Source organism: Megalobrama amblycephala, linkage group LG14 (assembly GCF_018812025.1).
Source record: "Megalobrama amblycephala isolate DHTTF-2021 linkage group LG14, ASM1881202v1, whole genome shotgun sequence".
In the NCBI taxonomy this organism is placed as follows: Eukaryota; Metazoa; Chordata; class Actinopteri; order Cypriniformes; family Xenocyprididae; genus Megalobrama; species Megalobrama amblycephala.
The window spans coordinates 32,579,333-32,603,219 of NC_063057.1; the positions used below are offsets into that span (position 1 = coordinate 32,579,333).

General features: G+C 37.3%; 1 protein-coding gene and 1 long non-coding RNA gene across 2 annotated transcripts; both read right to left on the bottom strand.

The window, feature by feature from the left end:
* Nucleotides 1-8,647: 8,647 nt before the first annotated feature.
* On the bottom strand, nt 8,648-9,906 carry LOC125246219. The gene is made up of 3 exons (XR_007179782.1): nt 9,827-9,906; nt 9,057-9,151; nt 8,648-8,945 (listed from the first exon to the last, which is right to left on the bottom strand). It is a non-coding gene; the product is annotated as an uncharacterized LOC125246219 (long non-coding RNA).
* A 6,364-nt stretch (nt 9,907-16,270) lies between these two features.
* On the bottom strand, nt 16,271-18,257 carry LOC125246201 (cystatin-B-like). Its single transcript, XM_048157129.1, has 3 exons — nt 17,956-18,257; nt 16,842-16,946; nt 16,271-16,516 (listed from the first exon to the last, which is right to left on the bottom strand). Exons 1-3 carry the CDS (start codon nt 18,013-18,015, stop codon nt 16,394-16,396), a joined length of 288 nt encoding a protein of 95 aa, XP_048013086.1. The 5' UTR covers nt 18,016-18,257; the 3' UTR covers nt 16,271-16,393.
* Between the last annotated feature and the right edge of the window lie 5,630 nt (nt 18,258-23,887).

The window sequence follows — 23,887 nt, forward strand, 5'->3', positions numbered from 1 at the left end:
CTGTTCACCTGGTGTGGGAGATGCCCCAATAAAGATTTTATCAACCATTTGTTTGATCCCCAAAAACCAGGCGTGTGACCATTTGGGGCACGAGAAAGGGTTCGACAAAAGTTGCATGAATATTTGGGTGCTAAATGTTTATTGCCTTTTTGTTAGGATTTGGGTATTTAAAGGGACTTGGCAAACCACTCAGGGAAGAATCTGTAGTCAGAACTTCCCACACCCCAGCTGTGTGTCTCTCTACTTGCCAGGTATGCTGACTCTTTGAAATTGATTTTTACTATGTTTTAAAATTGTGTTTTGTATTTTCTGCTGATCAAGTTGTGTTATGTATTCTTTTAATTCTTTTAATTGATGTTTAATCCTACCTGGCAAAATTAAATGTTCCATTTTTGATTATTTTGGACTCTCCTGAAATCATTGTTACTAGTAAATTATGGGAGGCTAATGCTACCTTAAATCTGTGTCCAGGGTAAAACAAACTGAAGGCGCATGAATGAAGGAGCAGTAGGCACTTCATCTGAAGACCTTTTGATTTCTGTTTTCCACCTGATTTAGCAAGGTGTATGGAAGTGGCTAAATTAAAATACACTTTAGTCTTGAGTGAGCAGTAGGCAACCAGCTAAAGGTAATAGTTAACTTATTACACCCTCTGACGAAGATCAGACTGGCGAGTTTATGATCGTGAGTTACCGCGACCGGGGCGAGTATCTCTGTGCGGCACTGGGTCCCTAATGAACGAACAACTGAAAGTATGAGATATTCAAAAATCATCAATCTAAATGAAGTCACAACTAATCTAATGATCAGCTGGTAAATCGGAAATGTTGTAAACACAAAGAGTCAATCTAAATTTGGAGTCAGATTAAATTATTCACGGAATCAGAATCGAATTTGGAATAAACAATTTTAATAAATAAAGTTGATTTTACAGAAGTGCCAGAAAAGACGTACACGCAGAATAACCTTAAACCAGGCCGTTGGACTCCTTCATTGGGCCGACGGGTGGAGCTTACAAAATTTAGAAGATCTGCTGGAAGATCTGCTGGAATCATACCACCGGTCATTCTGAAAATTCTCTCCAACTTTGGTAGAAGGAATTTTACGAATCAGAAAAAAATCATCAGCCATAACAGCCGCCTCATATGCAATGTCGGGTTTACGCTCACTTATGTATGTTGCCACACGCGTTGAAACTGAGTTTTTAAAATGTTCAAGCAACATCAACTCTTTTAAATCGTTGAGTGTTTTCACATTAGAAGCTGTACACCAACGATTGAAATGAACTGAAATATCATGCACAAACTCAACATGCGTTTGGGACTCATTTTTCTTCCAGGACCTAAATTTTTGTCTATAGGCCTCTGGGACCAATTCGTATGCCTTCAATACAGCATCTTTAACAGTCAAATAATGCTTAGCATCTTCCACACTAAGAGCCGAATATGCTTCTTGAGCTTTGCCTGTAAAAACAGACTGCAACATGAGTGTACGATCGTCATCTGGCCAATTACGTGCCTCTGCCACGCGCTCAAACAACAAAAAGAAGCGTTCAACATCTTTTTCGTCAAACTTGGGGATTAATCTCATATTAGTCACTATATCAGATTTATAAGGAGCTAAATCACGTTCTACACCTCCAGTTAAAGAAAGTTTACCATCCCTTATTAGATCTAAACGATAACGTTCAAGATCAAGCTGTTGTTGTTGTAACTGAACTTTAGACATCTCGACACGATTTTGCGCTTCTAACATTTTTTCTTTCATGTCATTTTGAATTAACAACAATTGTTTTTGTTGCTCAAATGTTAAATGAGACATTGTAGACATATTACCGAAATCTGACACAACTTCTGAGTGAGACTCTAAAACCCCACGTTCGATTAACTCAGTTTTTACCAGAGATTTAATATTGTCTTTTAAACGCTTGTCTTGACTTACCAAGTTAATTTCATAATAACCTGCAAGTTCTACCAATTGATCCTTAGTCAAATCATTCAACAAACTTTCAGATGGAGCACTAATAAATTCCTGAACCTTTGAGGCCATTGTGAAAGACAAACACAGCTAGGCTACTTAATTTACAAAAGATATTTGAGGGGTAGGGCTTGGACAAACAGTTCCCTCTAACTAAATTTCAAAATTATCTAAACTCATCCCTAATCTTCGTACAGTTACTTGCAGTGGGTTTTTATACACTGTAAACCAGCGTTTGCAATGGCAACCAATTAACGAGTCACCATTACAAAACACAGACGTGTTCCCGAGACAACTGCTCTAACTGCTTTCACCGTACAAACAAAACAAACTAAAATAAAAAAATCGGAGCATCCCGTTAAGGATACCCCGCTAAACCTAACTAGGGAAAAGCATATCCAACAATAAACCTCCCCTCAAATATACAAATAGTAGCCAATACTTACCGAACCCGAACTTCCGTGAAGCAACGAAACCAAAACCAGGAACCAAACCAACCATTATATCCTCCAAATATTTTACAAAATCAACGATTTAACAAATATTACCAAAAGAAAAAAGATATTAATTTAACGAATTAATCATCAAATTAACGAAAGTAACTATTTAACCAAACAAAATCACTTAAATTTAAAGACGAGCCCCCACATTTGTCACGACCGGCTCACTAGCCGTGACAAATGAATACGGAGGACACAATATAGGGGAAGAACAGGTGGAAATAGTTCCGTTGATGAGTCTCCCAACCACACCCACCGACCAGCCACCGCAGGAAGGAGAGACTCGTCACAACTGTTTTACATTATACATACATATATTGTAGGAGCCGTTTTAATGCAATACATGTTTTCTCCATTGGGTGTCGCTCTAATGTGGCTGTATATTTAGAGCACGGGGTTAACGAGACAACAGGTGTGTTTGGTGGCTGAGAGACTCATGCTGCGTCCCAATTCGCCTACTTATACTACGCCCTAAAAGTATGTACTCTTTCTGTGAACAAAAAGTACTTACTTTGGAGTGTGTAGCAAAAGAGTAGACAAGCTTTGGGACATACTAACACGTCATACAATCGCGTCTTTTCTCTCTGTCGCATCCTGTCACCGTAAACTGGCCTGTCAATCATCTTACATCCTCCACATTTCATTTAGTTAATTTCCTAGCGTATCGGAGAGAAATGCAGCACGTTGATATGCAGTCGCGGGTCTTTCATGTGGAGAACTCTCCTCATATTAATGCATAATGATGCATTTAAAAATTAATGGCCATTCGGATCTTTATAAAAGTCCACATTGTTATTTGCAGATGAAAAATAACACGGATAACATTAAATATATATTTTCTATCAGGTTAAACTGATTATTAGTCACTCAAACCTCTCAGCGTCGATCGCGCGTATCCGCCATGTTTTGTAGTTTTTTTTAACACTTTTTACTCATGTTTGTAGTTCTGAACTGAATCCTAGTCCAATGCGCAATGGGTTGTGGGCAATATTAGCCTTTATAGTGTGCACGGATCAACACTTCGAAAATCTACCGGAAATAGTAGAACATCCGGGGACTTTTGGCATACTGTTTTCAACATACTATGCTTTGGGACACACTTATTTTAATCTCACATACTATTTAGGATGGATAGTATGGACATTGGAACGCAGGGAAACAGTTTTTGACCGTGCTAATCATGCTAAGCCATACATTGTTTTACTACACAGATGATTGCTTACGTGTTGATTATGATTATGGATAAAGTGTTCTGTCTGCAAGGTATGAACTTTATGCTTAAGAACAGTATAAGAACGAGAGCTCACAGGAAACTGATTGGAAGCAGTGTTTATTGATTGGAACAAAATAAAGAGACAGTTTGCATTTTAACATCTGCGTGTATGGACTTCATGGGCACGCGTACTTAACGTGCTTACTTCTGCCACCGACACCAGCGGCTTAATGGAAGGCCATAAAATATATATGTCAAAATTATTCAGACACTTTGACCATGTTTTGCTTAAGTGTTATCTGACATAATTAATATTATTTTTTTCTGACACAGTTTAACTTTGAGATCTTGTCATATTTGATTACCATTTTTTAAACTATGGTGAATAAACTGTATTAATGAATGAAATGTTCAAGGTAAATTTTGGTTTGACTGTGTGTGTGTGTGTGTATACGTGTATGAGAGAGAGATACATAAATATATACATTATGTACACTCATACACACAAATAATAATGTACATGTACATTATACTTTACACACACACACATTGGGTTTCCATGTTTTATGGGGATTTTCCATAGACATAATGATTTTTATACTGTACAAACTGTGTATTCTATTCCTTAACCCTAAACCTACCCATCACAGAAAACATTCTGCATTTTTACATTTTCATTATACAAGCCTTTTTCCTCATGAGGACCAAAAAATATCTCTGCAAGGTCAAAAATTATTGCCATTACTATCCTTGTGTCCCCACAACATAAGGTTTACCAGGACCACACACACAACCATGATTATTTCTGAATGAATTGGGTTTATTTGCAGCTTAGTTTCAATAAATGGACTTTGAATGTTAAAGTATGCTCAGTGGCGTACGGGACACCCCCGCAGCCCCCGCAGTGCGTGGGGGCCCCCACTCTATGATGGGCCCCGTCGCAGATTCACCTATTTAGCGGATGTGTGCCGAGACAAATAAATATGTTCGGTCTTTGCTGAGAAATTATTATTGTTATTTATATTATTATATATTGCCCAAACGTATTTACCCCATCACCAGCTCTGCTAATGGTCAGCATACCGGAATGTCTGAAGTTCTTTTCCAAATGTAGCCTAGCCAATAAGTCTAGTTATTTCTTTATTCTTTTAGTGTAACTACATGAATTTAGTTTAGGCCTATATCATTTGTTGCACCGATCGAAATTACTGAAACAGCAATTTACGCGCTTGTCTAGAAGAGAACATTATATAGCCTATACGCAAACTAGTGTCTATAACTTAGATTTTAGACCAGCTAAAATATATTGTTAGACCAAAAATATCTTATTAATTAAGTAATAAAGAATAAAGAAATTTAATAAAAACAGAAAGACGTCTATTGCTTCAGCCCTCAAAGGCCGCAGAAACATGGATTCGTTTGTTACGCACTTCAATCCATTCCACATCCGACGTTCTTGGTTTTCTTCCTATTTATTATAGGCAATTGGTTGATGAAACATTGATTGAAATTAAGATATAATTTCTACGAAACGTCATGCTTCACTTTTCATAATCGGTGACATTTAAAAAAATAATAATAATATTAGGCTATAGCCCAATATTTAAATATAAATATGAAACTAAATTGGCTACATTTTTATCCCTCTGGCCGACGAAAGCGCCGGCGCGTTCTGATGGATTTTTTCCTCATGGCAGCTGAAACAACTTAAAACAGGCCTTCCGTCATTTTTGGCGATAGCCTAGATTAGTGCAAGACTACAAATGGTCTACTTTTTTTTTAAATTTTATTTTATTTTATATTTACGCTCACAATAACAACAACACCTTGTAGGCTATTTTTGTAAAATAGAATAAATAAAAAACAGGGTGCGCTTTCAGCTGTCTCTCTGCGAGAATCTTTCTGAAACGTCTCAAAAATTAATTTAAACTCGCTGAATAACTGTACCTAAAAGAAAGAAACATCTCCATTTGATAAGAAATTTGTAGGTCTGTGTTAAATAAGAGGCAATCTATCCGCTGGAATGTGTTGTTTCTGAAATCATGCAGTGCTCGTTGCGGCTGTTATCCGTTCTCTTGGCGGTCCTTTGGATTTAATGAGTAAATTAGCCTAAATATTTATTTATTTTAGTCTGCGATATCAAAATCACTAAACATTAGGCTATATAGGCCTATCATAGGCTAGGCTATAATATTATTCGATAATAGCATCAAATGAATAAATGCAATGATAATTCACCACATCCACTGTTAAATCAGTTTTTGTAAACTGTGGGGCAGATGGACTCAGGTGCACAACAAATTTTAACACATGACATCACTGCTTGTGGGAGGGGCCCCATCTCATTCTTTGCGGGGGGGCCTCACAGACTTGTGGTACGCCACTGAGTATGCTCTATGACATTTGACCATCAAAACATAAATCTGTATTATTATGTCCAGTGAATATGATAATTGTGAACTGATATTTAACCTCAGACACAATACAGTGCAAAATATATATACATGATGTTCTGCAAGAGGAGCTGTTGTCCTCTCAGAAGAATAAAAAAAATCAAATAAAAGGGAATGCATGAACTGATAAAAAAAGAAACAGAATGAAAATATATACCTTGAATGCAACGTTTTTTTTTTTTTGTTTTTGTTTTTTGATAAATGTAAATATAATGTAAATGTGTTAATATTTGTGAGTTTAGGAGTCACGTGGGGGCAGCGAGCAAGATGGCTGCATGTTAGCGATCTTCACGCCACTCAGGAGCTAATTTACTTTAATTGCTTATAATCCTACAAGTTTACACGATCATATGCTCACCGCAGTTAATTAAGTAGTTAGAGCATTCAGAATTCTGAGAAAGAACATAAAAAGGTATGGCTACGTCGAGATATTTTAAAGCTCCAAACCGTCCCGTGCACGAAATTGAGGACGATACCTCAGACGCACCCAGCAGCCCTAAAGATTCGAACGAAAATCTTGAGAAACTGTTAGTGGAAGTTTCTAAAATGAGTTCTACACTATCGACCGTCGCGACAGATGTCTCAACTATTAAACAAACCATGGCAGAACTGAAAACAACGGTCACGGCTATTCAGGAGAGATTGGAAGAAGCAGAAGAGCGTATTGCGCATCTGGAAGATTCTTCGGAGAGGCTGGGGAATGACAGCAGTACCAGAAATAAACAAGTGGATGTGTTATGGAACCGTGTACAAACTCTCGAAAACCAGAGCAGACGAAATAATGTGAGGCTGGTGGGTCTTAAAGAGACTTACGGTACTAACGGGACTTTATTGACCTGCATACAGAGGATTTTGAAGGAGGGCCTCGAGTTAGACACAGGCGGAGAGTTCGAGATCGAGAGAGTGCATCAGCAGCCGACTCCCATGCCGAATTCTGATCAGCCTCCGAGACCGGTTTTGATCCGCTTTTTAAGGCAGTCTGCAAGAGACAAAGTGATCAACGTGGTGAAAGGGAAACGGGGAATTGTCTGGGAGGACTGTCGCCTTTCGTTGTTTCCAGATATGTCGAAAGAACTCTCTGCTCTGAGGAAGACGTTTACCCCGGCGAAACGGAGGCTGCAGGAACTCGACGTGAGATACTCACTCACCTTTCCAGCAACACTACGGCTGCGTCCAAAACCGCCTACTCAATGAGTAGGTACTTGATTTCAATAAGTACTTACTTAACGAGCGCTAAAAGAGTAGGTACTTAACAGCCAAATCTCGTTGAGTATGAATGAGATCCGAGAATAATCCGCCATGTTGACGTTATCATGTGACCTACGACGTTATCGCAAGCGCAACAACTGAAAGAGTGACTAATGTGATTTATTTTTTGTTACAAAAACCCAAATTCGCGTGAATATATTGTTAATTTCTTTATTTTATATGCAAAAATGTCCATCCACAAGCAAAGGTGGCATAAATCTCATTTGTTTTCCTCTTTTTCTTGTTGAATTAGCTTAGTTTCATCCCTCAGGCTTATAAATTAAAAGTAAATAACTTTTATGCATTATGATGTATTCAAAATATTTAATCTTGTCATCATGCTTTATGTCTGTGTATATAATCGCAAACTATGATGTATACAAACATATATATATATTTTTTTTTGTCATTATTATTGTTTATTGTTAAAGATACACTATGGTATTTTCCATGATCTTGTATGTAAATTGTAGATCCTGCAATAAAAATAAAGATATGAGCAACAGGTGCACCAACACCTCACAGCACCAGTAACTGAACCCTACCTAGTGCGGTTTTCCTCAGTGTTAGCGATGTCTGAAGCCAAAGAAGACATCAGGCAGCTGCTCGAAGATCTCGTCTTTGGAGAAGACTGATTTTATACTCAAAGTTAACTTAAAATTAAGATTACACCAGAATGAACTGCTTTTCTAACACACCCCAACACTTACACACAATAATGATGATAAATGCTGACCAAAACTTAATTATATTACTTTTTATTTTACTTCTTTAATAAAACAAGCAAAATGTAATGTTTAGTTAAATGACAGCTGTGCATGAACACACACTAGACAAATACAGCTGATGTGAATACATCTCCATTTACAGTCAATTCATGCATTAATTCATTGCTTATTAAAATATATACATTTACTGATAATAGCATAATTAATAAGTAAAGAATTAATAAAAGTAATAATGACAAATAAATGCATATACAAGTCAACACACGAAACAAAGCTTTATTCAAATGTATTGATCTAACAATCAGGTATTTACAGTCCTGTTGTCATCTCAACACAGCTGTGCCAATTCTGCATCTTTATTCTGATCAAGCAGCTGATGAACACCTTCATCATCATGTTCCTCACTGCAGAAGATGATGATGATGATGATGGACCCCTGAACCCCTCAACCTTGGAGCAGGAGTGGGAGAAGATGTGCGGGACAATCTGCTGCTGCAAACATTCATGTGCTCTCCATCAGCGGATTAAAACATTTTACAATTAATTCATGTCAGCATTCTGTTTCTTGCATATTTCATTTCATATTTTTCAATTGCTAATTCTTGTCATGGCTTCATTAGTTTTGTGGTGTGGTGGTCTAAACCACTGAGCTGGTCAGCAGAAGGTTGCTGGTTCGATCTCTGCAGTGTCTCCTCCAGTGTGTCCTTGATCGAGTCACTTGGAAGGAGGAGTGATGGAGGATCTCGTCCCTGACACTGAACCATTCCCAGGATCTGCTGTGTCTCTCCATCCTCAGTGCTCTCACCAGTCTGAGGACATTCACATCCTACAATAATGCACAAATATAATACAAAAGCAGTCATTTTAACAGCACAGTGTCATTTGATTTCTGTATTAGAAATAACAAAATGATCTTACTTTATATTTTGTTACTTACTTTATATATATTTTTATTTTGTTTCAGGTTTTCCTATTTTTTTTCTAACAAATACTGTCGTCAGCTTTTCTTGCAGGTCCTGCTCCACCAAAGCTCTGAAGCAAATGCACAGACATCAAGAATCAGAAAAGTGCTGTAATAAGTCTGTTTAAATTCCAATAATTAAAATAAACTAGACTTTAGATTTAAATAGACTTTGTATTCATTTCTGTAGTATCCTCACTCAAAGCCTTTGATGGCATCATTCCCCAGACATCAGACAAGATTCAAGTTTCCTCTGAGATTTATGTGCTCAAATCTACATTCACATGTTGATGATGTGTTAACTCACTTCTTATCCAATACAAATGTTCCTTAATTTATTAACAATACTAATGGACAAATAAAATAGATTAAATTTATGTGTAGTTACTGTAGATTTGTTTATTTACATTATTTTCATTCATGTAATGTAAACAGTGTTGACAACAGTGAATAATAGCACACACACATCACTCATAATACATAATCCAGCACTCATAAGTCATAATATTTGAAGAAGATGTTCGTGTCAGATGTTAAATAAACATTTAGTAAGCATCTTTAAGATGTATATGATTTAGAATATGTAAATCCACTTTGGAGAATTAAGGTGTGTTTATCCCGTTATCTATACATAATAAATCGTGTTTTTACTGCAAAATCACAACAATAGTGTCTAGCATCTTTACACATTCAGCAGTTTACTCTACAGTAGTTCAGCAAATGTGTTTTTGGTTTTCAATACTCACATTTGACAGCATCCGCGCCGCTTTTCTCCTCCGTGTTCGATTATGACGTATCCTCTCCCGTGGCCTGCTGGGATAGAAAAATATCCAGCAAGGCATACTTCAGAATCTGGGCGGAAGCAGTAGGCCATCCGGGACCTCCTCGACTACTATTTTATGATTACTGAGGTTTCTGACATACTTAATTGCTCGCCTACTGCTTTCCCCTATTATATATTAGGTAAGTAGGCGGTTTCGGACGCACTTTAAGTAGGCGCACGTCCGAATCTCGCGAGAATTAGTACGTCACGCAGGTAATTTTCGCCTACTCTTTTTGCTTCAGACATACTTATTCGCTCGCCTACTGCTTTTCCCCTACTAAATAGTAGAGAAGTAGGCGGTTTCGGACGCAGCCTACGTTTCAAATGGAACGGGAAGAACGAGAGCTTCACAAACGCGGAGGCAGCTGACAGATTCATCAATGAACACTGTCACTGAGGAGCAGGCGTAATAAATTAAGGTGGGCCCATGTTTTTCATGAACATTTAAATTCAGTTATGTGGGAATGTAGATACTGAACGATAACTCCCGAGTGGCTTAGAAACGGCCAAGAAGACAGCGTGCAGGAGCTGCGATAAACCTACGGACCGGAGATTTTTTGTTTTTGTTTTTTCTTTTTCGTTTTTGTTTTTTCCCTCTTTCCCCATTCTTCATAGTGAAGAAAAGTGGAATGCCTGGAAAAGAGGGATGGGGAGTTGTCGGACCCTTTACTTTTTCTGTTTTGTTTCTATGTTTATTTTTGTATTCGTTATTGTTCAAATATTTCAAAGTTCATAGTGTTGGAAATGTTACGTTTTCAAAAACAAAAGTTTGGAAGGTTTGGGTTAACAGCATTTTTTCATATGCAGGCGTCTCAGAGTTCCAAGTTATTATAAATTGTTAAAGGTGGGCACAGACCATAGACTATAATAAATAGCAATGTCTGGGAGATTAGTTAAATTTATCTCATGGAACATTAATGGGTGTGGTAGCCCAGCAAAAAGGAAAAAAGTGTTGACATATTTGAAAAACAATCAAGCAGATATTGTGTTTATCCAGGAATCTCATATGAAGGGTAAAGAAGCAGAAAAATTTAAAGCGGGGTGGGTAGGTCACATTTTTCACAGTTCATACTCCAGTAAACGTAATGGAGTGATAATTCTGATTCATAAGAATATACGTTTTGTTCTGTTAAAACAAAGTAATGATTCAGAGGGACGGATTTTGTGTTTAGAAGCCATTATAGAGGGTACAAAAATGGTGTTTTGCAATATATATGCACCTAACAAGAGCGACCCACCCTTCTTCCATGAGCTTAATCACATGCTGGGGAATTCTGAGGGCCAAATAATTCTAGCTGGGGATTTTAATGAAGTAATGGATCCAATCCTAGATAAAAGTTCTCGACAGACTCATTTATTGTCAAAAGGAAGAGAAGCAATACATATGTTGAGTTGTGATTTGGGTCTTACAGACATAAGGAGGCAGGTCAATCCAAAGAAAAAACCTTGAATACTCTCTAACACTTGACGGGTGCTCCATTAAACCTTCGTCCTCAGTTAAGAACTTGGGTGTGCTCTTCGATACCAATCTTTCATTTGAAAGTCATGTTTCTAGTATCTGTAAAACCGCCTTCTTCCATCTAAAAAATATATCTAAATTACGACATATGCTCTCAATGACAAATGCGGAACAGTTGGTTCATGCATTCATGACCTCAAGACTAGATTATTGTAACGCTCTACTGGGTGGTTGTTCTGCTCGGCTTTTAAACAGACTACAGTTGGTCCAAAATGCGGCAGCTAGAGTTCTTACTAGAACCAGAAAGTATGACCATATTAGCCCAGTTCTGTCAACATTACATTAGCTCCCTATTAAACATCGTATAGATTTTAAAATCTTGCTACTTACTTATAAAGCTCTTAATGGTTTAGCTCCCCAGTACCTAAGTGAGCTCTTAATGCATTATAGTCCTTCACGTCTATTGCGATCTCAGAATTCAGGCCAGTTGATAATACCCAGAATATCAAAATCAACTGAAGGCGGCAGATCCTTTTCCTATTAAGCACCTAAACTCTGGAACAATCTTCCTAGCATTGTTCGGGAAGCAACACACTCTGTCAGTTTAAATCTAGACTAAAAACACATCTCTTTGCTCTTGCATACACATAACACATTATCAATACATTTACATTTTTCAAATCCGTTAAAGGATTGTTACGCTGCAATAATTAGGTCGGCCGGAACCGAGAACATTTCCTATAACACTAGATATACCTGTACATCAGAATAAGAATGGCATTTACGCTAATATCTGTCTCTCTGCTTATCCTGAGGTTTTCCGGGTGCTGAATCCAGGCCGTATCCAGATCAGATGGAGAACCTGTGTCTGGACCTGACTACAACGTAGCCCAGGAGACAATGGGCCTACAGATCCAGTTCTGGCTGCATCTATAATTCAGATTTTTAATCCCCATATCCGCTTACATATATTTATATATAATCTATTTTTAATCTCTATAATTAAAATGTATAATTCAGATTTTGATCTCCATATCCATTTACATATATTATATATATCTTCCAAGGGGTTTTTTCCCTCCTAGGACTTTTTTCCCAGTGTTAGCACGCTGGGTTTTTCTCCTAGGGGGTTTTTTCCACCCCTGGGAGTCAACCGACATTGGCTTAATGTAGCACCATCTTGTATATGTTACATATTACCACGCTTGTTTGTACAGCTCATTTTTAACCACTTCCCTTTTTTCTGTGCTTCTAATATGTAAAGCTGCTTTGAAACAATTACCAATTGTAAAAGCGCTATATAAATAAATTTGACTTGACTTGACTTGACAAAGAATAGGGATTACACCTTTTTCTCCCACAGTCACAAAATGTATTCAAGGATTGATTTTTTTTTTCTTAGTATCAACCCCTTTGACTGCTCAAGTAGCAAACTGTGTTATAAAGACAATAACTATTACCGACCATGCACCAGTAGAACTTCTTCTGAATATAACCAATGATACAGAGAAAAGAGGAAGATGGAGAATGAATACGGCATTATTGTTAGATCCCCTTTTCAGAAAAGCTTTAGAAGATGATTTAAAATCCTTTTTTGATATAAAATTTAGGGAGTACTCAAGACATTTCAACAGTCTGGGAGGCCGCTAAGGCGTATGTAAGAGGTAAACTTATCGCTCAGGCTGCAAAAAAGAAAAGAGAGAGTCTAAATAAGATTAACAAGTTGGAAAAGGAAATCAAAAGCAAGGAATTACAGTTGATTAATGCTTTTTCGGACAGGCTTTATCAAGAACTTTGTAGATTAAAATATCAGTTGCATGAGATTTATAACAAAAAGGTGGAATATGCACTGTACAGACTGAAAACAAATTTTTATGAAGGGGGAGAGAAAACAGGGAAATTGTTAGCCAGACAATTAAGAGAAAAAAATGCTTCCAACACAATACCAGTAATTAAACAAGGAGATAGTCAAATATTTGCAGCCAAAGACATAAATAAAGTTTTTCAGCAATACTATGAAAAGCTGTATACGTCTAGAACACATACTAAATCTGTTCAAAATGAGATTGAAGATTTTCTCTCAAATGTTGAAGTGCCGAGCTTACAGCCAGATCAGGTGGTGGAGATGGAATCCCCTATTTCAGTAAATGAGATAAAAGAAGTAATTTCATCAATGAAAAATGGAAAATCGCCGGGTGCTGATGGCTTGCCCGTGGAGTATTATAAGGAATTTGTAGAGGTTATAGCTCCAATACTTAATGAGGTATACCATGAAATGTTCAGGAAACGGCGAGCACCCCCAACATTTAATGAGGCCTTTATTTCTGTAATCCCCAAAAAAGGTAAAGATGTTACAGACCCCTCAAATTTTAGACCTATTAGTTTATTAAATGTCGATCTGAAAATTTTGACAAAAATCCTAGCCAATCATCTGCAAAAGGTGTTACCAATCATTATTCATCCTAATCAAGTGGGATTCATGAACAATAGAGCTTCTTCTGAAAATGTAAGATTGTTGTTTCATCTAATCTGGTTGTGTCAATCCAAAAATACTCCAATAACAGCTATTTCTCTGGATGCGGAGAAAGCTTTTGACAAGGTGGAGTGGCAATTTTTATTCTCTACCTTGTCACATTTTGGCTTTGGGCAAAATTTTATTTCATGGGTACAAATATTATACAAAGAACCCAAGGCCGCAGTGATAACAAATGGAGTAGTATCCCCCTTTTTTAACCTATCAAGAGGGACACGTCAGGGGTGCTCTTTAAGCCCACTTTTGTTTATTATTTTTTTGGAAATACTGGCAATTATCATTCGAGCCCACTCTGGTATTAGGGGAGTGAAAGCAGGAGACAAAGAACATAAATTATTACTATATGCAGACAACATTTTAGCAGTTATAACTGACCCCCTGACCTCTCTACCAAATCTATTGGATGTTATTCAATCCTTCTCAAAATTGTCTGGTTATACAGTTAATTGGAATAAGTCTGAAGCTACCCCCCTTTCCAATTCATGTTTACCAGTTATGGTAGAAAAGTTTAAATTTAAATGGGTCCCTAAGGGAATGAAATATTTAGGAATAAAACTGTCCCGGGACATGGAGGAAATAATAACACTCAATTTACACCCATTATTACAGAAGTTCAAAACTAATTTGGAGAAGTGGGGAAAAATCAAACTTACTTTATGGGGAAAAATTAGTATTATTAAAATGGTTATAGCCCCCCAGCTTAATTATATATTAATGATGCTTCCGATTAAAATTCCATCTTCATTTTTCAAGCAATTTGATAACTTAATGAAACATTTTCTTTGGGATGGGAAAAGGGCAAGGATCAATCTAAATAAGCTGATTGCCCCGAAAGAAAAAGGAGGGTTGGGTTTTCCAGATTGTAGACTATATCATTTGCTTTTTGTCCTGACTAAAATAGCTAAATATTGGAATCAGGAAAAAGATAAAACGGACTGGATGAATATTGAATATAAAATTTGTGCACCCTTTACTCCTATTGAAGTATTCTCACAGTCTACTTTTAATACTACAAATCCCGTTCTTATTCACACTAGAGATGTTTGGGTTAGAATTCATAAAATATTCAAATTATCTCACCATTTACAGAAATACTCTTCATTATGGCATAACCCAGCAATCCGTATTGGTAAAAAGCTGATTTATTGGAAGTATTGGCACCAGCAAGGTATAAGTAAAATTGAAGACTTGTATGAGAATGGGGTGTTAAGGTCTTACGAAAATTTAACTAAGCGTTATAATCTTGTGGGAAAAGAAAACTTCTGGAAGTTTTTACAGTTACGTAATTGTATATTGTCTAAAGTTGGCCCCATGGTTGACAATCCTATCTCAAGTTATTTAAACAAAACACAAGAATTTCATAAATCTCCACATTTATATAAAATGGTAAACTCCTTTAGGAGTAGTGACTTGGGAAATTTAAGGATCATTTGGCAGAGAGATATTGGTGAAGAAATTGACTCAGACAAATGGTCCAGCATTTTGGCAGGGTGTGGTAAATATATAAAAGAAGTAAAGGGGAAGTTCACTCAATATAAGATTCTTCATAGATACTACCACACTCCGGCAAGACTTTATAGGATGAAATTGATAAAGGACGATTTGTGTTGGAAGTGCCAGTTGGAAACGGGTACATTTTTACATTGTATTTGGGAGTGTAGCTTAGTTAAACCATTCTGGAAACAAGTTGTAGATGTCGTAAGTTGCTGGTATGGCTCCACAATACCTCTGACACCTCAACTTTGTTTACTGGGTGACAAGTCTCAATTAACAAATGTTTCTAAGTGTGTACTTTCTGTTATAATGGTATGTATCACAGTGGCTAGCAGGATTATTCTGAGACACTGGAAGACAGTGAAAGCCCCAGAACTGAAAGATTGGGCTAGTGCAATAATAGAAATTGCTTCTTATGAATCTATGCTCAATAGAATAAATGGTGTCAAAGAGGATGGGTTGTCGCCTTGGGAAGAGTTCTGGACATATATTACAGTAACAACTCAGAATGAATAGATTGACACTTGTTGAAATGTCTTGTATTGTACTTTTTTTTTTTTTTTTTTTTTTTTTGTTCCAACTGTGCCTGTAGAAATCTGGAACCCTGTATCATTATTATTATTTTTGTGATGTTGTACTTTTGTTACCTTTTCACCTTCCAAAAGCAATAACTTGAATTTAAAAAAAAATAAATATTTGTGAGTTTTATTTTTCAAAATCTTTAATCTTTTCACTTTATTTTAAAAAGCAGTCATTTTATTTTGTCATTTGATGATTTGGATTAGTGAGAAATATTTATGTTCAGTTATCTCAGCATAAAACATTTTTAGTAAAGTGAAGTAAATTTGGTGTTCATCAGATAAACACACTGACAAAAACACTGAGGATTTGAATATTGAGTTTAATATTGAGGAATGAAACAGTTTTCAATAGTTCCTCTATGGCAGCTCATTGTGTCTGTTGTTAGATAAGACAGACTATTTTCTGCATTCGGTTAGATGTGTTCAGAAGGGTTTCAGAGGGTCAGTGAGGGCTTTAGGGTGCTGGATTCTGAGCACAGTCCGTTTCTCTCCATAGGGGAGAGTTTCAGTTGCCATCGCATGAACGCACACATTTCCAACATTCACCTAAAAGAGAGAGAAATCCACGTGGGTTTAATATGCACAAACATTTTTCATAAAAAAATAAATAAATAAAAAATCATAACAGGCAACATGAGGTTTTCCAAGTAGATTTGTGTGTGTCCAGTAATGTTATAAAACTGAGAAAAAAAAATATATATATATTTTAAACGACTACAAAACTATTGATCCAGTGTCTTGATACAGTTTCACTTTGTACCTGGTTAGGACACACTGCTACAGCAGATTAGTTGATATTGAAAGAAAGCAAGATGTGCCTTGGAGGAGTTTCATTGATGAATTCACAAATTCAAAATCCATAAAGACTTACATTGATCGCATAGTCCATTCCTCCTACCAGAGGCTTATAAGCAAAACTTACAGGAGTGTAAACATCAAAAGTTTTTCCAGCCATCTCCTCTATCTCTGGCTTCACCTGAATAAATAAACAAATATTTTATTTTCAACTATATTTTTATTATTATTAAAAAAAACTAAATTTACTTATTTAGATAGAAAACACATGTAAAGAATAATTTACTTTAAAGGAGCAGTGTGTAAAATTTGGGAGAATCTACTTACATAAATTCAATATAACATGCATAACTATATGTTTTCAGTGGTGTATAAAGACCTTACATAATGAACCGTTATGTTTTTATTAGAATGAGCCATTTCTATCTACATACACCTCGGGTCATCCCTCCGTGCCAAGTCGCCATAATGCGCCGGCATGTTTCTCCAGTAACCCTAAATGGACATACTGCTCTACAGAAGGCATTTTGTCACTATGATCTTCTTAAATCGTTCGTGTTTGTATTTATTTATTTATTTTTATTTTTTTTCAGGCTATGGTTTTTAGAGGCATCTTGCATCGTCACTTCTTCGAAAGGGAGGAGTGATTTTATATAGATAAAAAGAAGCATTTATTAAGTATATAAAACGCGTCAAAACTCCGGGAAACAACAAGCATATCGCTAAGAAAAAAGAAAAAAAAAAGCTGAGAACACAGCATAGCCCATACACCAGGACATTTAACTGCACACGGGAAATACATTAGCTGCAGCGTTTAACAAATAAAAAGTATAAAACGTTTACATCCGAGATTTCCATGTTTCACTTTTAAGATACATGTCGCCAAGCCCTAACCATAACCTTCAGATCCCAGCATAAACGGTGATACATTCTAATATTTGTTATTAAAGTATCAACAACATTCAGAAACATAAAAAGCAAGGCAGTGCTGCGTGCATGATTTGGCATGGCAGAATGCGCGCAACGAGCGTTCCTTTATAATCACTAAAAATATGAAATTTCGTTGCGATCTCACAACGCTTCAATAACTGCAACGCCCGACTTCCAGCACCTATGCCAAAATAGATCCTCTTATCACTACATTATTAGAGAAAAAGCATTTACTACATTAGTGATTTTCTGTCTCCTACCAGATTGCAGAATTCCGTCATCCCTGAAGTGACAGGCTTCACTGGGCTCCAGTTTGACATTGCTGCAGTGTGCTGGTGGTGACGAATAAAAATGTATTATCAGGCAGTCTGACTCCTAGATGGATATCTAGTACCCAGTATTTATCTTGCCAAAATCACGTGACCTGTGCCGTCATTCAATTCTATGGAACTGTTTCACTCGTAGATCATTAGCCAACTCTGTGGTTATTTCACAGTTAATTTTCCACTGAGCTTTTTTCTTTTCTTTTCTTTTTTTCAATTTGAGGTGCAGTCAGCACATTCTGCCTTTCTTTGGAATTTTATCATCAATTTGATGATTAAAAAAAGTTATTGACTCAACTAAAGTAAAGCTATTTGTCAATATCTGAAAATATAAGTTGTATAAGAGTTTTTTATGCATTTCATGTGTAAAATGTGAAATGAAATGGTCTTTTCCAGTCATTCTGGTAGCTTTAACACTTTAAAGGTAAAGCCACCATTTTCAGATTAGTACAGTGACCGGGAGGGGACATGTTTGGTTCACTTAGTTTTGTCATTCTTCATGTTGAGGGAACAACACCAAAAAAGACTACTAAATAACACAAGACGCATCACTCGAATTGTTTTGAATTGGAGAAAGTGCAATGCGCAATATGGCGGAATAAGCCCCGCCATCGCATCACTGCAGCGGTCGTTAGAAGCTTTGGTTCCTATAGAGAATGCAAATCTAATGTCACGCTGCATTGAGTTCTGGGTAACTTCTTTGTTTATCCGCCATATTGGCAGGATCGCACAGCCTTTCCGTTATTGAGTTTAGTGCAGTAATTTGTTGAAAAATTCATTGTATGTCATTAAATGATTATGAAACTCTGAATGTCTGATAGAAAACTGGACAATGAAAAACGTTTTTTTGCCTTTTCTACGTGTAAAAACAGGGAAGCAGGTTGAGGAGATGACGAGAAGAAGCCGGATGGTAAACCTATTAATAATGCATAAACCCACTGATAATGAACCACATTGCGATATTTTTTTGGTTTAATAATTAACCTTTGCTCTGATCACTCTGCTTTGTTAGCAGAACTTGAATGGGGTCATTCTAAAATAAACAAGAATCGCTTCAACTGCACCGGACAATGTATCTATTAAAAACTGTGTGGAGATATGCATATGAGCCCAAAATTGAACGCAACACGTTTACATGACCTCTCAGAAAATGCTTTTCTAATATTTAAGAGACAAATTTTGTGTTTACTAATAAAGCACAATGTGAAACGGAAAGTAGGGACACAAGTCGGTTTTGGGGCATTTTGAGTTATTCACAGATTCTGAAAGTGAGCTTTCCAACGAGATGACTGATAATATTTGGAGAGTTGTGGCCAGAAGCCGGATGGTAAAGTTGCAGTTCTACCTGTTTACCTGCTGGGATGACAATGGCTCATTTACATCTCATTTAGATGCCATACCCCCTTAGCTGCATGGACCCATACTATTAATAATAAAGGTTAATGTGCATTGTAAATGTCAGTAATTTATCTTTTTTACTTTTATAAAAATGATTTAGAGGCTGAAATATGTGACTTTTTTGTCAAAACTCTATTTGAACTCGTGCATTGTAGATAACATGTTGCAAGACACTCCTAAAATCTGCCCACATTTTTAATGTTATTATTTTAATGTTTATGTAAAGAAAAAGTACATATTGATGCTAATTTTATTTTTTATTTGCTGGTTTTCCACATAAAACTTGGTGAATTGACTTTTTGAACAGGATTCTGTGATAACCATGATCATTTTGGTCACTTTAATCATGAATTGAACATGTTCTCACCTGAGAACCTTAAAGAAGAATGCAATCCAGGAAATAACTGGACTAACAGAGGCCAGAGATCTCATGGCTATTCAAAACACTTTTCAAGCAATAAATAGCTACACGTGAATGAATAGCATTGCCTCTGAATTTGCTTGAAGCGCTCCCTCTGTGGGGTGGCCGCATTAGCGGTTAATGAGCTGAATCACGGACTTCTGAATGGCTCTCTTTTCATAAAGATTACTAAACAGAAGGTTTGTTTTCGATTTGACTTAACGTTTTAAAACTTGACATTTCAATGTTTTTTCAGACATGATTAGTATTCACTAAGTTACAGTTCATTTTCTGAGAACTATCAGATTGGACTTTGTTCAGAGGGAGACGAGAGATCACGCATCATGTTAGTTTTCTTTATTTTACAAAAAGCACAACATTGTGTTTTTACTCTGAGTGTACACAAATAAAAGAAGACATTCTATAGTTTCAATTGATATATTACTTATGTCTCTATGACAAAAAATGACGGAGTATTTTAAGTCTGTTTTGCTGCAATGTGAAAAAAATCCTGCAAAATGCGCCGGCACGTTACCCAACTCCAGAGAGGTAATGTCTTATTATGCCGCTTTCATCGTCGCTCAGATCGTTTTCAGAATCAGTGAGCGCTTGTTCATAACATCCGGCTTGTCGAAGAAGTACTTCAAAACATTTTCGGTGTAACGGCCACGGTTCTTCATTGAATTTTGATATCAGCTAGAGCCGGCCAGAGCGCTGCATAGTAATTAGCCACGCTTCCCAGTATGGAAATACACACAGACATGACACGCCCCTACTGCGTGCTAGAATCTCCGAAAAGCTAAGCCGATTCGACCTCAAAATGTACGCTTTTAAATATACCAATACTGCTATCTCAAACACGGAAAGGCTTCTTCATGATCTCAACTAACAGATTCTGCAAAAACACGAAAATCACCAATTTTGAAAAAAAATGCTTCTTTCTCATTTTGCTCAAGAGTTGTGCTGCCGACTTGTGTCCCTGGTTTCCGTGAGGGGTCACATATGTGCAGAAAAACGGATGAGATCAAAATATAAAATTTCAGTATCACTTAAAATGCATAAGACATTTCTGCTTAATGGTTTTATAAAGGGAAGAAATTGCTTAATGTGTAATTAAAACGTGCTGCGTTCATATTCTGTGCTCATCTGCAGATCTTTTAAATTACTGTCTTAGTACATTAAGACAGCGTTTTAAAATGTCCCCTTGCAGATTCTCCTCCTCTGTGTTCGTAGAAAAAGGGAATATTTACAATGACAACTGTCACAGAGACGAACTCCGTGATTCCCACCTCTGGCCATGCACACACACACATTACATGTCCCATCGGCCCCGTACCTTGCAACTGATTACCTTATCCAGCTGCGGCTCATTATCAGGCCTATATAAACTGCCCTCAGACCATTCCTCTTTGCGTGGTCTTGTATTACTACGGTTTGCATTTCTGAGCATTCTTTATTGTGTTTGCCTTCCTGTTGTGACCCTGTTTGATTCCCTTTTACAATTCTCTGCTGCCTGCTCATTGGACTATTTGCCTGGCTTCTGATATGTGATTGTTATCTGCCTGCCCTGATCTTCTGCCTGTCCCATGACCACGATTCTGTCTGCTCTCCGTTATTCAAGTTTGCTGTTGTTTGATCATTGCCTGTCTGACCACGACTGTTGTTAATAAAAAGCCTGCTTATGGATCTTAATTTGTGTGATGAGTTGTTACAGAAGACCTCACCAACCCCCGATCCAGTGGGTTTTTTTTTCTCATCTATGTGCAACGATGTCTGCCCAAGCCAGCCAACTCGCCGCACATCGGCACCAGCTGAATCGACTCACCTCACTCACGGAGGAACTGGTAAAGGCCCTCCAAAACCTCCACACTGCCACTCCTGCGGCGACCCCGACACCTGCCGCATCTGCCATTACACACGCGGCAGAAACGCCATCTCAAGTCAATCCCCGTCTGGTATTTCCCGGGAAGTTCAATGGTGATCCAACAAGATGTAAGGGGTTTATCCTTCAATGCTCACTGTTTGTCAGTCAACAACCCACGCTATATTCCACCGAGGCTGGGAAGATCGCGTTTGTGTGTTCACTACTCACCAGCAATGCACTGGAGTGGATTACGGCGGTATGGAGAGATGATGGTTCAGTATTCCCGTCATTTGAGTCTTTTCTTTTTTTCAATTTGAGGTGCAGTCAGCACATTCTGCCTTTCTTTGGAATTTTATCATCAATTTGATGATTAAAAAAAGTTATTGACTCAACTAAAGTAAAGCTATTTGTCAATATCTGAAAATATAAGTTGTATAAGAGTTTTTTATGCATTACATGTGTAAAATGTGAAATGAAATGGTCTTTTCCAGTCATTCTGGTAGCTTTAACACTTTAAAGGTAAAGCCACCATTTTCAGATTAGTACATTGACCGGAGAGGGGACATGTTTGGTTCATTTAGTTTTGTCATTCTTCATGTTGAGGGAACAACACCAAAAAAGACTACTAAATAAGTCAATCCCCGTCTGGTATTTCCCGAGAAGTTCAATGGTGATCCAACAAGATGTAAGGGGTTTATCCTTCAATGCTCACTGTTTGTCAGTCAACAACCCACGCTATATTCCACCGAGGCTGGGAAGATCGCGTTTGTGTGTTCACAACTCACTGGCAATGCACTGGAGTGGATTACGGCGGTATGGAGAGATGATGGTTCAGTATTCCCGTCATTTGAGTCTTTTATGCAGAGATTCCGTGAGGTGTTTGAGCATCCCAATGAGGGAGAGTGGGGAGAGAGTGGGGTGATTTGTGCCAGGGGGGAAGTAGTTCCACCCATTGTTTCTGGAAAACCATAGAAGAAATTGATCATGTGACCACATAATTTTGAAAAGCCACCCATTTTACTCATCCTCCAAAGAAGAGAGACACATGGGATGAGAGGAAAGCACATTTTAGCTCAAAAAACTGTTTTTTCCCTTTCAAAGTAAAATTTCTATAATATTTTTTTATTCAGACTTTCAGATTCTTTTTAACTGTAAAGATAATATAAAATAAATACACACTTATCAAAAAAGGTGTCCTGTAAGCGCTCAGTAGAAACAGCATCACCAGCAAGACCATGATGGTTGACCAGCAAGACCATGATGGTTGACCAGCATCACCAGCAAGACCATGATGGTAGACCAGCATGGTCTTGCTGGACCACCAGCTAAACCAGCACCAAACCAGTGTAGCAAATTAGCTCAAAATAAATATGAATAATTAATCATAACTGGTTATAATTAATTATTAATATTTGGATCAGTTAATAAAATTAACTTAATGTAATAAAATTAATATTACAATCAATTAACCAGTTGTTCAATGAGCACACAGGGTTAATTGTTTATTAATTCTAAGAAATGTTCATTTCCAGGTTATGGGAAATAACAATCTTATTGTACAGTACTACTAAGAGCCTGTAAGTCATGATCTGCATGAATGGGGACTCAAGCATATGAGCGCAAAACACAGACAACTTTACATATGACATGAACAAGACTTTATTAACTAGACTAAACACTTAAACTACTCTAACATTCACACACATACATGCATACAGTTTACCAAGAGAGAGAGAGCTAAAGCAGAGTACAGTAAAGCAAGAAGTTACAGCATTGTTTGACATTCAGCAGATCAACAGCCTTGAGCAAACCATCAGCTACACAATCAGAACAACTACGTACGACCAAGTACTATACCAAGCTCGACTTGCGCTGCGCATACAATCTGATTCGGATTCGAGAGGGGGATGAATGGAAGACCGCCTTTTCCACAGCCTTTTTGAATGGAAGTCTAGGGAGCTTGTTGCTAGGGTGCTCTAAATGGTTGCTAGGGCATGGCTTGATATCCTCACAATGATCCTGAGAGACTGATTGGTTGCCTGAGTCAAATGAGCCCACCACCTTGTCTCTATGACATAGGGATTTTGTATTGAACATAACTCTGGATCACAATGTAATTTACCATACAGTAGTAGGAAAAACACATGCAGTCACTTCCTGTTTCATGGGCGCGGCTTCACCATAGTATGTCTATGGGGCAAATTTGG

Coding starts and splice junctions, on each gene's coding strand:
- LOC125246201 (XM_048157129.1), bottom strand. CDS start 18,015: ATGTCAAACTGGAGCCCAGTGAAGCCTGTCACTTCAGGGATGACGGAA. Junction 16,947..17,955: donor TGACGGAATTCTGCAATCTG/GTAGGAGACAGA, acceptor TTATTTATTCAG/GTGAAGCCAGAGATAGAGGA. Junction 16,517..16,841: donor GAATGGACTATGCGATCAAT/GTAAGTCTTTAT, acceptor TCTCTCTTTTAG/GTGAATGTTGGAAATGTGTG.